The 16,695-nt window shown below is 40.0% G+C and overlaps 1 protein-coding gene across 2 annotated transcripts in view; it reads left to right on the top strand.

Annotated features, from left to right (window-relative positions):
• The window catches only part of TBC1D4 (TBC1 domain family member 4), a 190,669-nt gene that overhangs the window by 127,176 nt on the left and 46,798 nt on the right, over nt 1–16,695 (top strand). For both annotated transcript variants that reach the window (XM_047720136.1, XM_047720137.1), the window contains exons 5-8: nt 6,117–6,249; nt 10,071–10,162; nt 10,445–10,555; nt 15,894–16,013. In XM_047720136.1, coding sequence (XP_047576092.1) covers nt 6,117–6,249; nt 10,071–10,162; nt 10,445–10,555; nt 15,894–16,013 — 456 coding nt within the window. The remainder of the gene's footprint in view (nt 1–6,116; nt 6,250–10,070; nt 10,163–10,444; nt 10,556–15,893; nt 16,014–16,695) is intronic.

Below are 16,695 nucleotides of genomic sequence, written 5' to 3'. Positions count from 1 at the left end.
GATAGGGAGGACCCACTGATCTCTTATTCTCTGAATTATTATAACATCTTAGAGGAGGAAATTCTTTCATCAGCAGACCGGAGAGGGATTTTGTTTTCTTTCCTTATTTCATTAGCCATTGTTCTCATTTTTTTAAAAATTATTTTTTAATGGTCTTATTTTAGCCTTCATTTTCTTTCTTTGGAGTTTGAAAGTCCGTTCTTCTTTCTAGCACCCTCCCCTCACTCCCTCCACCTGCCCCTTTATGACAGCAGTTGAAATTGAAGAAATATTTAAGGCAAACTTAGAAGTGCCTGTGAGTGACTAAACATATTTTAATATTTTTCCCCAAAATTTTTTACTTCTTCTTCCACTTGTATTATCTCTCCTAACCTTTTTAATACCAACCCTTAGCTCCGTGGGCATACTTTGAAGAAAAATATTTCCTTCGGCATATAATCCTCCTACAAACATTTCTCCTGAGGAAACACACACATAGACAACAAGCCAGGCAGCTTTCTTCTCATTTCTTTGGTGCCATCATTTCTGCTCAATTTTGGCCTTCCATATTCACCACATGGAAGGAATACTGAAGTATAGGAATAATGACGAAATGGGAGTGAATTGATTTGAAGGCACTTTCTGACTATGGCCCTCTGGGTCTCAGCCTGTTTTCTCTGGGGAATATAGCACTCACATCACTAACAGTTTCTTCCAGAGAATTCCATTTGTCTTTCATTCTCACACTAGATAATTAGCTGTACCTAGGAAAAGTCCACATGTTGAGGTCCAGGTGTTCTTGGTATCGTAGTTTCAATTCAGGATTCGAGATAGAAATTTGAGAGTTGCTGTTATGTAAATGACAGCTGAAGTCATAGAGCAGTGAGCACAGGCAGGGGGAGAGAGCCCAAGAGAACCAGTGACCCAGCACTAGAAAGTGCCAACCAAGTGAGACGTAGTTAGAAAGTAAGGTCAGGAGAATCTGCTGTCCCACTGCCCGCTCATGCCTCACTCCCTCCCTCCTTCATCCACTGTCCGCGATAAGGCTGATTTTTCCACGTTCTGTATCCCTTTCTGAAACTTATCCTGTATTCCGTGTTTTATCTCGGCATCTCCATTTACCCAGCTTCCCAGTGTTCATATTGTAACACATTCTCCTTCACCTTCCATATCCACATGTTCACCAGAGCCTGTTAACACAAAGACAAAGTTTCCTTATCCATTTCTCCTCCTTTCCCTCTCTACCTGATTCTGGGCATTCATCTTCCCTACTTAGACTGCCACGCTAGTGTCCTCACTAGTCTCCCTGCCACTAGCTTAATCTGTCATCTGTCCACTTTCCACGTCCTGCTCTAGCTTTATTTCTCACAAAATTTCCAGGAACCATTTTATGCCTTCTTGTTAAGAGACAAATCTAGATTGTGTGGCATCCCCCCGGGATGCCTCTCCCTTTCATGACCGCGTCCTCACACAGGCTATCCCATCTCCTCAGCTGGTCCTTAGGCCAGACAGTGAGGCTGGTGTGACGATCGCTGTGGCGTAGCTTTCCTCTCGTTCACTACCAGAGCCTCAGGTGGTTCATGCGAGGTTCGCAAGGGATCAAGGATTGAAGGGAGGGGCTGGGGTCAAAACTCTGAGATCGCTCTTGGTTGTAAAGAGCAAGGAGTCCACTGTGTCAGAGAGACCAGAGCTGGGGCTTCCATGTTTAGATCATCAGGCAGAGAAAGTGGCCGTATGGGTCTCAGAGTCTGCCCTGCTGTGAAACAAGGAGATAATGCTGTGTTTTCATCACCTATTTTTCACATTCTTGCTTTCCTGTGACTTGAATCCCCTTCTTCTTTTCTACCTTGGATTTGTACACATCCTAGTGAAGTCTTTTTGGATGACTTTTTTTTTTCTTTTTCTTTGGGGGGGGGGTAGGAATTGAATTTTTTTAGTTGCTCTGTTATCCCTGCTCTGGCCACATATTGTACCTAGGTCTCTAACAGTTCCTATTAATCCCCACTCTTACTTGTTTACATAGCTTTCTAGTTCACTAGACTGTAAATCCCACAAGGTCAGGAGTGTTTCTAGAGTACCAGGTGCTTGGTAAGTGTATTTTGAGTGAGGGAGTGCGTTACTCTTAACTTCAGGCAAGTGCTGTCTAGGTACCTGAATCTCATTACTGTGTAGCCTGCATTAAGAGGAAAACTACATAAAACCTTCTTATTCGCAACCTCATTTATAGCTTTTGTTTTGTTTGTAGTTTTAGGGTTTTTTTTCTTCCTCATACATGTAGAATGAGTTTTTGAAACAGGGAGTCAGAGTAGAAGGTCTGGGAACATGCTGTATTTTCTACTGATTAAGGTAACAGACCAGCCTGGCTGAGAATGTCTTCCTCTCACACGGAGGCTCCATCAGACTCTCCCTTTTGGCACTGTTATTGAAGGACAGCAGGCCTTCCCTAGAATCTTTTAAAACTTGTAGATTCTTGTTTTATCAGTAAGCATCTTAACTGAAGAGCGGGACATCAGAAGTGCAAGCTAGAAGAAAAATTAAATGAGAGTTCCTCTATAAAAGGGGATGGTCCAAGCAGCTGACATATGGAAAAGAGCAAAACAGTTAATTAAATATTATAGGTCTAAGGGGTATATGACTGATGTGGCTTGGCAGTTGTATAAGACAAAGTATTGGAAAACCACACATGCTGACTTATCTTCTCTGTGCAAAAAGAATATACACTAGCATTTTCTTTTCCATCTTTGTGACAATTGCTGTGAATTGATGAGCAGCATAGTGTTTTCATGGGTCCTGAAGAGTTACACTCCAAGTTTAGATGCTTGGTATGACTTCCTTTCTTTGTAAAATAGCTGTTGGCAGTTGACTTCGTCTGGTTTAAATAGCCTTGAGATTTGTGGAAAACACCATTTTTGCATTCTCCAAAATTGGTTTAAAAGGTGTGGGGAAAAAATGGAAGTTGCTGCTGATAGACAAAGAAAAAGTAAAACCCCACAGATGCAGACATTGGTATCCAAGAAAAGTATGAAAAGAGAAGACTCAGGCATCTGAGACACACTATTTCTATAGGATTTAATAGTGTACATTTTTTCCAGAGAATTAAACTAGGTAATCCTGTGAAGTCCTTACACATTCTGTGATTCTTAGGCTTATTCCTGAATGCCATAAAATACCTAAGTTTGGTGCATAAATGCTTATGAACATTATCTTCATTATGGATTTTTACCTTAATATCATAAATTGGCTTTCTTTGTCCCATCTCAAGTATGAGATTTCACTGGAAATTTAATTTTGCCTGATGGTAATGCTAAGAATATGCGCCTTCTGTTTGCATATGATTGATTTATCTTTGTGCATTCCTTTACTTTTAGCCTTTTAACATGTCCTGTGATTTTTTGTTGTTGTTGTATCTAGAATGAAACAAGTTACTCCTACTGCATTTGAACTTTTTTTTTTTTTTAAAGATTTTATTTATTTATTTGTCATAGAGAGAGAAGCGAGAGCGAGCACAGGCAGACAGAGTGGCAGGAAGAGGCAGAGGGAGAAGCAGGCTCCCTGCCAAGCAAGGAGCCCGATGTGGGACTCGATTCCAGGACGCCGGGATCATGACCTGAGCCGAAGGCAGCTGCTTAACCAACTGAGCCACCCAGGCGTCCCATGCATTTGAACTTTTAATTGGTCTGATCCCGTGATAGAATTTATAGGCCATCTAAAAAAAAGTGATGTATCTAAAAAGCAAAGCATTTAATACTCTTGAAGTCAAATAAAGAACTTAGTACTATTTGTGTCTGAAAGAAATTGGTAGCCACGTATTAGACACCGTTGAAATGGCCTCTTATTTCCTCTAGAAATAGAGAAGAAGACATGAAAGTTCAGTATTTTCATTGGAGGTCTTTTACAAGGTAGTATTACTAAATAACAAATCCATATGAAAGCTAAGCAGATAACTCATCCCCTTAGTGCCTTTAACAAATGAGAAACAAGAAGTTAGAAACAAACATACGCATAAGTAATTGGAATTGGTTTTGAATACATATATAACAGGGCAAATGAAATAAAACTGTAAAGGCATTAAGCATGTAGTGCTTTTATTTTCAAGAACAAGAAATCTTTATTTATTTATTTTTTAAAATATTTATTTATTTGACAGAGATTACAAGTAGGCAGAGAGGCAGGCAGAGAGAGGAGGAAGCAGGTTCCCTGCTGAGCAGAGAGCCCAATGTGGGGCTTGATCCCAGGACCCTGGGATCATGACCTGAGCCAAAGGCAGAGGCTTTAATCCACTGAGCCACCCAGGCACCCTGAAATCTTTATTTTTTAATTATAGCAAAAAAGAACAGACTTTATGATTAACCCATTTTTATTTATGGAACAGTGTGAAATTATTCATAAGCCTTTTAAAAACTTGGAAACAGAGTAAAACGTAACTAAATAATGACTGGCTCTCCTTTTAGTAATAATATTAGATCTCTCCTTTTAGTAATAATATTAGAAGAATAAAGTTGCTTTTCATTCTAGGTTCTTCATACACTCACTTGCAGAAGTAGATTAAATCCTTTAAATAATAGTTTATTCTTAAACCAGGCTGAAGGGGGAGTGGAAAGAAAGACTTTTAAAAGGTGGTTTTCAGTATCAAAGCTAGCTGGGGTGAGGCCCTTTGTACCCCACAGATCCTCATTGAGGTTTGAGACTTTGATCTCGGTTCTGCAGCATGGGAAAACTACAGCTTACATTGATGATGGCATCACAGAGACATGGCCTGACGTTGGGTTAGCAGTGCAGGAGGGTGAGCTGATAGTTGACCCCAGAAAAGCAAGCAGGAAACTAGAATGCTAGATTCACACTTCTTGATTGAGTCACTGGAAGGGCTAGGGAGAAACCAGCTGGTGGTTTTCAAACTGCTGACCTAGTGGTGAGACCCAGCTGTGGGACAGCATAATGTCAGAACTTCTTAGTTTTGCACATCAGAAGGAAAATGATGGCAAATTAGCAAACAGAGAGGTAAGACCGACAACCTTCACTGACTTCCTCAACATTCGTTACATTGAACTCATTCCCCTCCACCACAGAACTTTGCTTAAACCCGTGTTTTGTTTTTACACTAAAAGTGATCCAGAAGGATAAAATAAATAGGATACCTATTACCAAAAGTGGACATTAAACCTATTTTGTTGCTCCTTATATATTGCAGATGTTAGGTCCCCCAGTAATGGGTCCGTGATTAAAGGAGTGAGACTGATACAAAGCGAAGGTCAAGCAAAGCTTTATTTCACGCCAAGCATCAAGAATCAGACCGAACGTTCGGGGCTGCACCTCTTACAGAGAGGGCGACCCCTCTCTGCTTCACAGACTACCTTTTAAGGGCGAAGGCCATGGGGTTGGGCCTGGCCATGCACAGATGGCCAATGAAATTGTAACACACAGAGAAAGCTGCACAGTCATGTTAGGTCACACATAAGTGACCAATTGAATTACAATTTACCCTAGTAGATATTTGAACTAGCCTATCACCTTGGTCAGAATTGGCACCCAAAAGGCGCCCAAAGGGCAGGGCCCACACTCCTTGGTAACTAGGGAGACAGTATTCGCCCTACCCCCCAACTGATTGGATGTCTCCACCTGGCCTGACCCACCCTTGTATTTGGGCTTTGTTACCTGAGACTGGTTTCCAGGACTTGTTTTTAAGTAAGTCCCCTGGGGGAAGGGGAGCAGGGGCAGTTTAAGTTTTAAACAACAAAGTTATTGTTTAACCAGATGGAAGGGCTCTGGCTAAATAGGTCCTTACAGCAGACAGAGCTTCCGAAGAAATCGGATATACTACTTAATGGAACCATGGTCCAACTGACTGTCAGTCAAACCGTCAGTGAAGGTGTCACACTTAGTGGGATCTAAAACTAGCCTCCAAGTACTCAGTGTTATACACACGAAAAATGGTCTTCCTCTGTCCAGCTTTCAGGGATAGTATAATTGAAGGTCAAACTTTACAGTTGATACTTTCTCTCTACTTGCTCTGTAGTCACCAAATTCCATGATTGATTATTTAGTTTGCATCCACAAAGTCTCATTATTGCTGCTGGGCTTTTAATGTGTTCCTGTGAAGGCACGCTTTTTAGAGACCTGTGTTATGTTCCTTCTCGTAGGTGGATGAGGTGATGCTGACTCTGAGACAGGCCTTCAGCACCGCGGCTGCCCTGCAGAGTGCCAAGACCCAGATTAAGCTGTGCGAGGCCTGCCCTATGCACTCGCTGCATAAACTCTGTGAAAGGATTGAAGGTACCGTAGAACTGGACGGGGGCGAAAGGAGTTTGCTTTGGCATCCGGGAAATGAGAAAGTCGTTACTGTGGGTGGATGGGCCTTTGTTTCCAGGTGAAACCAGAGCCCAAAGAATCATTTCTCACGTCTGGTCAAATTTGTGTTTGCAGTCTCTCTGAGGTGCTTGCCTTTTTCCCTCCTCTTTCTTTCTCTTTTTCATTTTTAATTCTTTTTCTCTGAAGGCAGACTCAAGGAAGGGAGTCGTGTTTCTCACAGCTCTTAAGACTGCTGTGTACTCAGTGGGAACTGACCAAATATTTGTTGAATGGGTGAAGAGAGGCAAAAGCGTCCCAGAATGTCAACTGGTTATTGAAGTCTCTTTTTATTCCCCTCTCACTTGATGATGTGTTCCTTTTCCCTAAAAATGTAGAACTGGAATGAACCTTGTGTGGCTTTTGAGGGACATTTGAAAATGAGAGAGATCATGGATGTGATACTATAAAGCAGTTTTTTAAAAAAAAGTGTTTTAAGGAGGGGAAATGAGGACGAGTTGACGCTGGGACTCACATTCCCTTTCTCCTCATTATCTCTTATTAACAAAAAAGTTTGGAAACTACTTCACAGGAGAAGAAACATAGTTCGATAAACACTTGTTAAAGCATCTGCTGTGTGCCAAGCATTGTGGTACTAGGCGATACAGAAATGGTTGAGCTGTGGGCTATGCCTTCAGAAGCCTGCTGCCCAGAGTGGAAGCCAGTTAATGCAATTCAGGATGACAGCTGTTACAATAGGTGGGGAGAGTGCAAGTGCCAGAACATGGCAGAGGACAGTCCCGTCAGTGTAAATGCAAATTGTGATTTCTGTTCAGTAGACAGCAGGATCACAGGCACAGGGCAGAACTGATGATGAATAGCAGTGTTTGTTGAGTATCTGTTCAGCTATGTGATCAAGGACTATTTAAATGTAATATTCAGATTTTAAAATTTATAATTTATCTAATGCATATTATTTTTGCATTTGTACCTTTAAAAAAATGGAAAATTCTTTGATGTACAGTGAAGAGAACATTATAAATCTGCGGCAGAAGGCTGAATTGCTCAGGAAAGAGCGTTGGATCAATTTGTTATCCAAAGAGAGAAAGAGTCCTTCCACTTTTCCTGCTCAAGATACTTTCTAGGTGGATCAAACCCCTTACTGTAAACAAAATATTAAAATCATTAAAAGAAAATAAGAATATTCTGGTGTCCTTAAACAAGGAAACCTTTATGAAGATACAAAAATGCAAAAGCTGTTAAAAGAAGACATTGACAGATTCGACCTCATCAAAATTTACGTTTTTTACATAACAACTGTTTCCTTGGACGTTAAATGAGGAGATAGCAGATTGGTAACCAGAATGTATTAGAACTCTTACTGTTTGAAAGAGAAAGATGAAACTACCAGCGGGAAATGACACAATTTCTATTTAAAAACACTCATATGAAAAGGAAATGAAAAGGTCCAATAATAAAAATGAGAAGATTTTTCAACCTCATTAGATGTTAGAGACATGAAAATGGAAACAACAATAAGATAGTCACCAGATTAACTGTTGGTGAAATTGTGGAGATATTGATACATTTATGTGAGGCTGAATATAGTGTGACCTGGATAGCCATTTTGGGGTACAGTTGATAGAAATTTATTAACCTAAAATTATCCACCAGTTCCCTGTCTTGATAAGAGAAACTCATATAGGTTTAGAAGGTGACATTTTCAAAGTTTTATTGTTTCTAAATAAGGGAAAATTGGAAACAACTCAAATGTGTATCAATAGCATAACTAAAGTATGTTCATACAATGGAACAGTTAATAGGAATGAATTCCCATTGTTTATCAACTTGGATACATCTCAAAATTACATAATTGAATGAAATGATAACTTGCTGAATAACACATACACTTTGTTATACCTAGAAAAATACATAAAATAATACCCTGCATTTCTTTTTAAAAGAAACTTAATATGGTCTATTTTTAGATTTACAGGAAAGTCACAGAGTTTCCAAATGTTTGTCCCCCATCCTCCCCAGTTGTTAACATCTTACATAGCCCAGTGCAATGTGCAGAACAGGAAATTAACATTGGTACAGTGTTGTTATCCCAACTAAACATTTCATTTGCTCTTCACCAGTTGTTTTATTCGTGTCCTTTTCCGTTCTGAGATCCCAGTCAGGATTCTAGCTTGTGTGTGGTTGTTGCCTTACCCTGGTCTCCTGCAGTTTGGGGCTCCTGCTCAGTCTTTCTTTGTCCTCCGTGACCTTGACTGGTTACTTTGGTAACTTTGACTGGTTACATGATTACTTTGCTGGATGTCCCTCAGTTCAGCCTGTTTGATGTCTTCTTACTAAGACTAAGGGCGCTCCTCCCAGCAAGCGCACTATAGAAATGGCACGGCCTCTTTCTAGTGCCTCCTGTCAGAGGCTTGTGATGTTGAGTTTATTACTGGTCATGTTGGCCTTTATCACCTGGTCCAGGTGCTCTCAGCAAATTTCTGCTATAAAATTACTACTCTTTCTCTGAAGCCAACAAACATTTTAGGGATGATATCTTGAATCTACACAAATTTCTTGTCTCTTATGCTTTTGCTCAATGATTCTACTACCTATCAAAGGCAAATTTAGCTCTATTATAATAATTAAATATTTTAGAAATGTAGAATTTCTCTTACTTGGGTAATAAAATATAAAGCAAATAAACACAGTATTATCTTACTGGGAGGAAAATAGCTCTTTTGTTTAAAAAAAAAAAATTTGTGGGGTGCTTCAGTGCCTCAGTTGGTTGACTGTCTGTCTACCTTTGGCTTGGGTCATGACCTCCGGGTCCTGGGATCTCCTGGTCCTGGGATAGAACCCCATGTCAGCCTCCCAGCTCAGGGGGGAGTCTGCTTCTCCTTCTCCCTCTACCTCTCCCCCTGCTTGTGCTCTCTTTGTCTCTCTTTCAAATGAATTAAAAAAAAAAAAAGAAAAAATAAATTATAAAACCAAAACTGTTTTCATGGGAAATGTTTTTGCCCAAGGACTTGATATAAATTATGTGTAAGAGTGTGAAAGATACAAAAATAACATGATCGAAAGAGGTAACGATTTCATGGTGCAATAATAGCTCTAATTATGTCACTAGGTACTATCGCTATTCCTGAAATTTTGTTACCATGGAACAAGACCTGCACGAGGAGGAGAGATGCCTGTTTATGCTGTGGCTCTGCCTTTTACTATTATTAATATTAAATTGGTATTTAAGCTTAGACATTTTGGGCAATGTTAGTATTCACCAATGAGTTTCTACGGTGTCTGTGTTTGTTCGTATACTAAAGGGCACCTGGTTATGGTGGTGATTTGGTATCCTTTAGAAACTTCTGGTTAATAATTCTGACTTCATGATAACTGACGTGTAAGAGTTTTATCTAGCCTTCATCATTTCATGGTAGTGTTTCAAGGTGTGTTCCAAGGTCTACAAGGTCTCCTCCTGGAACACCTCTCCTTGAGAAGAGCCTGCTGGCAAAGGGACAAGCTGTTATGCATGATATATGCATTTTGATTTCTGCAGTTACTCTCTGTTTAATACTTATCCCCATCATGGGCGCCTGGGTGGCTCAGTGGTTAAAGCCTCTGCTTTCGGCTCAGGTCAAGATCCCAGGGTCCTGAGATCGAGCCTCACATCGGGCTCTCTGCTCAGCAGGGAGCCTGCCTCCTCCTCCTCTCTCTCTCTCTGCCTGCCTCTCTGCCTACTTGTGATCTGTCTGTCAAATAAATAAAAATCTTTAAAAAAAAAAAATACTTATCCCCATCATTTTCCGTAGGTCTCTACCCTCCGAGAGCCAAGCTGGTCATACAGAGGCATCTCTCATCACTGACAGATAACGAGCAAGCGGACATCTTTGAGCGAGTTCAGGTAACGAGATTTATATTCTCCCAAATAAGATATAAGAAACGAGAATTGGATTCTGTTTTTATAGTTTTTTTTTTTCACTCCTCTCTCTGAAGCTAAAGATAAATATCCTATTGCGCTATATGTGATCGTAACTAGAATACCACTGCTACTCTTGCTTCTGAGAGCAGTGAAACACTTAGCTTTGTTTATGTCTGTCTGCCAGACACATAAAACCAAGTGGGAACACAATAAAATGAGACAAGCTGCGTTGCATCGTGTGCTCTTGGTTTGTCTGTTGGACAGAAAATGAAGCCCGTCAGCGACCAGGAGGAGAATGAACTTGTGATTTTACATCTGAGGCAGCTGTGTGAAGCCAAGCAGAAGACACACATTCACATTGGAGAAGGCCCATCGGTGAGGAGATGCTTTTTTTTCCCCTTGACCTACTTCTGTCCTGTTGATATATTTGGTCCAAGTATCACAGAAGAGGTGAAAGGAGTTTCTTTTCTTTGTGTTCTCACCTTTAGGGCCAAACTTCTATCAGCCGGATTTATTTTTCAGCATCTTCGGAGTTTTATAGGAGGTTTTAACATTGCAATAAAATAATGATGGGTTTTCAAATGTGAAAAAAAAAATGGGTTCTTGGTATAAAAACGGTAATAACAAATGTTCATGATTTAGAATGAATATCCTTTTTTGGTTATATTGATCCATTTTATTTCAAATTCATACAACATTTTATTTCATTACAAGTTTATAGAACCTTGAAGGGTAAATAGCAAACACCCAAAGAAGCAGTAGTATTGGAAATAGCCATTTTAGAGACAAACGAAGGTCTGGAATTTTTATGCACGTGGTTGAGAATGTGTTTCCAGCTGCATCTAGATAACGCAAGACACCAACAACAGCCTTGTAAGGCGATGATGACATAGTTACTTCTCAGTAACACGCAGTCAGGTTAGTCTGTATTTCAGTCTATTCAGAAGAAGTCACATATCACTTTCTTTAATGATTCCTGAATTGTATTAATCGAACCAGCTCCTTGAGAGAACCTATTTTGAGCCAAGCTGTGTGATAATGGTGAACCAAAAAGAGATGAATGAGTCCTCCAGGGAAGAGCTCAAATATTGGGAAGGGGAATAATGCAAATCAATAAATGGACACGTAGAACAGAGGCAACAGTTGGGCTTCTTAAAAGAATGTGCAGTGAGCTCAAAAGTAGCTATGTGTTTGCTTTAGAGTCATAATACAGAGTAAGGATGGAGGGAAGAATTCAAGAATTCAAGAGGAAGAAATTTTTTGATGGGGATACAGGGGACCAAAGTTTTAGGGAAGATAGTTTGTTAATGGAAAAAGTCCAGGAAGTGTTTTTTAAGAAAGGGACATTGAGCACAAAGTTATGCAGTAACTGACCAGAACATACTCCATGCAGGCCTTCAGAATACTTACTGGGGTTTTAGGATGCCCTTGGGATTGATGGGGAAATACTGGCTGGGAGGATAGGCAGTGGCGAGATGATGAAGAACTTTAAGTGCTAAGGCTGACTTTGTCATTGAAGGTAAGAGCATGAGATCAGATTTGTAATTTAAGGAGATAATTCTGGGGCGCCTGAGTGGCTCAGTCTGTTGAGCATCTGCCTTCAGCTCAGGTCATGATCCCAGAGTCCTGGGATTGAGTCCCACATCGGGCTCCATGCTTAGTGGGGAGCCTGCTTCTCCCTCTGGTGCTCCCCTTGCTTGTAATCTCTCTCCTTCTCTCTCTCTGACAAATAAATAAATAAAATCTTAAAAAAAATAAAAGATAATACTGTTGTCATAGTGATGGCTGATTTGTGGGACAGGTTGATGGGTGAGGGGGTTGACAGTGATAGGGCTGAAGTCACATTTCCAAATCAGGAGAATTTTGTAATAGAATATGTAAGAAGTGATTCATGTAATTATTGCACAAACTTTTATCAAGTTGCATACTCTGCACTAGGCAATGATGTTGAATAATGACCGCTCTTTTCAGCCATCAAATTGTTGAGGAGGAGAAATCAACATATAATCAAATAAAGTAAAATATGGAAATATGGTGGGATTGGTATAATGATACAAGTATGCCCCAGACAGACAGAACACTGGTACATAAATAGACTGAGTGATTCTGTCTTTAAAAATTTATTTTGTCTTGGAGAGAAGCTGAGCTAGAGCACTACAGGAGATGTGGGGAAGGGAATGAGGCGAGCTATTTGGAGGCATGATCATCAGGACTTTGTGTGTGACCTGGGAACATGTGTCAAGGAAGGGAAAGGGGATTGCAGGGAGACACTTAAGATTGTCAGATGTGGGGGAAGTGGATGAAATTGAGCTGGAAATACAGTGTAAGAAAACAAGTGTGGGACAAGGGGTAGAAATAAGAAATAGGAGTTAAGGGTTAGAAGTGTGTTTGAGGGGCGCCGGGGTGGCTCAGGCAGTTAGGTGTCTGACTCTTGATTTCAGGTCAGGTCATGATCTCAGGGTGGTGAGATCGAGCCCCGCATCAGGCTCTGTGCTGGACATAGATCCTGCTTAAGATTTTCTCTCTCCCTCTCCTTCTGCCCTACCCCCCATCCGTGTGTGCTCTCTCTCTCTCCACCCCCCCCACCACCAAAAAAGGAAAAAGGAAATGTGTTTGGGATTTAATTAGAAAAATGGACTTGGTGCTCACAGAGGTATTTGAGTTGATGTAAATATGGATATTTGGCATAGATGTGAAGTCAAAGTGGAGGTACTGAGGAACCCTTGCATTTCACGCAACAAGTGAATTAAAATGGTACCAGCAAAAAAGACTAAAAGAGGATGATAGGGTAGAAAGAGACTGGAAAAGATTTGCTATGGTGGGTGACCAAGGTAGGGGAAAAGTTCAAGTTAGAACATCAAGACATGTCCGGTGACACAGGAAGGTCAAGAAATGTAAAGACTGAAATCTGTTAATGGATTTGCTGATTTTAGTCCCTGGTGGTGATAGTGATGTTGACTAGATGCCCAAAGCAGCGTGTGAGCAGGAATATGCATCTTCTTGGTGATGGAGGGCACTAAAGATCCCAGAATAGGATACTTTTTTTTTTTTAATGTATAGTAAAGTTGGCTGATTTATTGAAAATGTGGGGATGTGGTCTTTTTTTTTTAAATTATTTTTATTAACATATAATGTATTATTTGCCCAAGGGGTATAGGTTTGTGAATCATCAGGCTTACACATTTCACAGCACTCACCATAGCACATACCCTCCCCAGTGTCTATAATCCAGCCACCTTCTCCCTACTCCCTCACCCCCAGCAACTCTCAGTTTGTCTTGTGAGATTAAGACTCTCTTATGGTTTGTCTCCCTCCTGATCCCATCTTGTTTCATTTTTTCCTTCTCTACCTCCCATAAGCCCCCACTCTGCCTCTCAAATTCCTCATAGCAGAGAGATCATATGATAGTTGTCTTTCTCTAATTGACTTATTTTGCTTAGCATAATACTCTCTAGTTCCATCCACATTGTTGCAAATGGCAATATTTCCTTTCTTTTGATGGCTGCATAGTATTCCATTGTGTGCGTATGTATGTGTGTGTGTGTGTGTGTGTGTGTGTGTGTGTGTGTGTGTATACACACACCATATCTTCTTTATCCATTCATCTGTTGATGGACATCTAGATTCTTTCCATAGTTTGGCTATTGTGGTCATTGCTGCTATAAACATTTCGGGTTCACGTGCCCCTTTGGATCACTACATTTGTATCTTTAGGGTAAATACCCAGTAGAGCAAATGCTGGGTCGTAGGGTAGCTCTATTTTCAACTTTTTGAGGAACCTCCATGCTGTTTTCCAGAGTGGTTGCCCCAACTTACTTTTCCACCAACAGTGTAGGAGGGCTCCCCTTTCTTTGTATCCTTGCCAACATCTGTCATTTCCTGACTTGTCAATTTTAGCCATTCTGACTGGTGTGAGGTGGTATTTCATTGTGGTTTTGATTTGTATTTCCCTGATAACGAGTGACATAGAGAACTTTTTCATGTGTCTGTTGGCCATCTGGATGTCTTCTTTACAGAAATGTCTGTTCATGTCTTCTGCGCATTTCTTGATTGGATTATTTGCCAGAACAGGAGACTTTAACAAATTGTTTTCTTGCTAGTAGTTAAGTTCAGTCTAACTCTTTCATCCCTATGTCCCTCCCTCCTTCCTTTCTTCCTTTCATTTATTCATATTAACTGAGCAGCTACTATGTCAGGTACTGTGCTAAGTACCCAATACAATTGCCCTATTTTAGTCATGTTCTTTGCCTGAAAGCCCGAGAAGAATGTCCTCTCAGTCCTTTATCCACACCTGAGCCCAGTCCATTCTACATCCGTATTCATTGTTTTCTTTCCTTTCTTAATGGGGGTTGTATTTCTTTTTATCAGTAGCTTAGATCTGTTAGCCAATTCTAATGGGGACCTTTTATTGCCTTCTGTATGGACTGTGCTGAATTCTCTCATCTGTCTTTCAGTTTCTGATTTTCTTTCCTTTAGGTGATTTTTGAATAGTCCTTTCATATAAATCTGCCCCCAAATATTACTTTTACAGTGATGCCCCCTCTGCTTATAAATTCTTTTTTTTTAAATTATTTATTTATTTGGCAGAGAGAGAGAGAGAGAGAGAGGTAGGTCACAATAGGCAGAGAGGCAGGCAGAGAGAGAGAAGGGGAAGCAGGCTCCCCGCCGAGCGGAGAGCCCGATGCGGGGCTCGATTCCAGGACCCTGAGACCATGACCTGAGCTGAAGGCAGAGGCCTAAACCACTGAGCCACCCAGGTGCCCCTTGCTTATAAATTCTGATCAGCGATTTCTTCCTATTTAAAATTTCATCTCCAGCCTCGCTTTTCCAAGTTAACCTTGACCTACTTTGCTTAGTTTTAGCCAAACACCTGCACTGACTCCCTGTCCCATGAGCATTGGTCTTCATGGTTTTGCTAACATCATCTCCCGTGCTGGGAACTTCTCTATCCCCATTTTTTTTCTGCCTGTAGAATCTTGTCTATTTTTTTATTCCTGACCACTGAGACCCGCAACCAATTTTTATGCTTCCAGATTTGATACATGTTGCTTTGTGTTACTGTTTAATGTGAATATATTCTGTTCTCAAACAAATAATAAAGTGTCTCTCTTGGAAATTTTCTAGCACTGCCAACGTAGTAGCTTGTTAATGCAACAGAAAAAGCAGAGAGAGAACCTAGTATAGTGGACATATTGTAGATTCTCGTTCAGCTTTGTACTATCAATGAGTACTTGTTGATTTGAAAGATAAATGACTCACTCACAAATGAAAATGGGATTGTCACAGAGGCATTAGCGAGATTCAGTTTTCCTAGAAGATGCTGTGTTCTTTGAGAGTGATTTTCTGTGTTTTTCCTTGGTAATTTGGATATAAAATATGCAGCTTGGAGAAGGATGATTATACTTGTTAATCAGAATAGCAGTAAAAATTGACATCTCAAGTTTAATTTTTGTTAAATGCAACAGGAATATATTAGCAGAAAGAAAGGCATAAAGGAAAGATCTTCTGTGGTTTTTTATTACTTATAATATTAAAAAGTGAACCCCTGCCCTTATAATCTGTATGCTCACAGTGTCGAACCTAAATTATTACTCCTTAATAGAGCTACAGAAGAATTCTTGTGCTTCTTAATGGCTTCGTCAAGCCCATATTTAAAGCCTCATTTAACCTTGAGTGTTTCTAAACTAAAATTTATCTGTTTTTCTTTCTATAGACTATTTCAAATAGTACAATCCCGGAAAATGCAACAAGCAGTGGAAGGTTTAAACTTGACATTCTGAAAAATAAAGCGAAGAGATCTTTAACTAGCTCCCTGGAAAATATCTTCTCAAGGGTAAGATTGAACTGAGACACTTTGAATTAGATATTAATGTCTGTGTTTGCTAGCTGTTTTACTTCACTCTCAACTGACTCATGGAAAATTTCCTTTAAAAAAAAAAAACACAACAACAAACTACTAAGATAACTTTAATGTAGTTAACTGACTTTTTAAAAAATTTTGTGTGTGTGTGTTTTTTTTTAGTTAATTGACTTTAAGTAATCTCGTGATTTATTCTGATGCCTCTAATATCTAAGTTTGAAAAGAGATTTTTTTTTTTTAAGATTTTTTATTTATTTATTTGACAGAGAGAGATGACAAGCAGGCAGAGAGGCAGGCAGAGAGAGAGAGGAGGAAGCAGGTTCTCCGCTGAGCAGAGAGCCCGATGCGGGGCTCGATCCCAGGACCCTGAGATCATGACCTGAGCCGAAGGCAGCGGCTTAACCCGCTGAGCCACCCAGGCGCCCCTGAAAAGAGATTTAGTAGTAGAGACATATGTATAAAAAAGGGGAAATAGAATATTGACGTCCAATATTATATGAACTTATTATCATTTGTCACATAAAGTTATAAAGTAAGCTTCATTTTGCTATTATTAAGAGCTGACAGGAAATACTAAAATAATATTAATTAATAGGAATTTATGTATTCCATTTATTTTATTATGTGTTTTATTTTACTATCAAAAGTGATTTTT

This window comes from Lutra lutra, chromosome 3, assembly GCF_902655055.1.
Source record: "Lutra lutra chromosome 3, mLutLut1.2, whole genome shotgun sequence".
NCBI lineage: Eukaryota > Metazoa > Chordata > Mammalia > Carnivora > Mustelidae > Lutra > Lutra lutra.
Note: the sequence above shows the minus strand (reverse complement) of the source record. Positions and strands in the feature narration are given on the sequence as shown.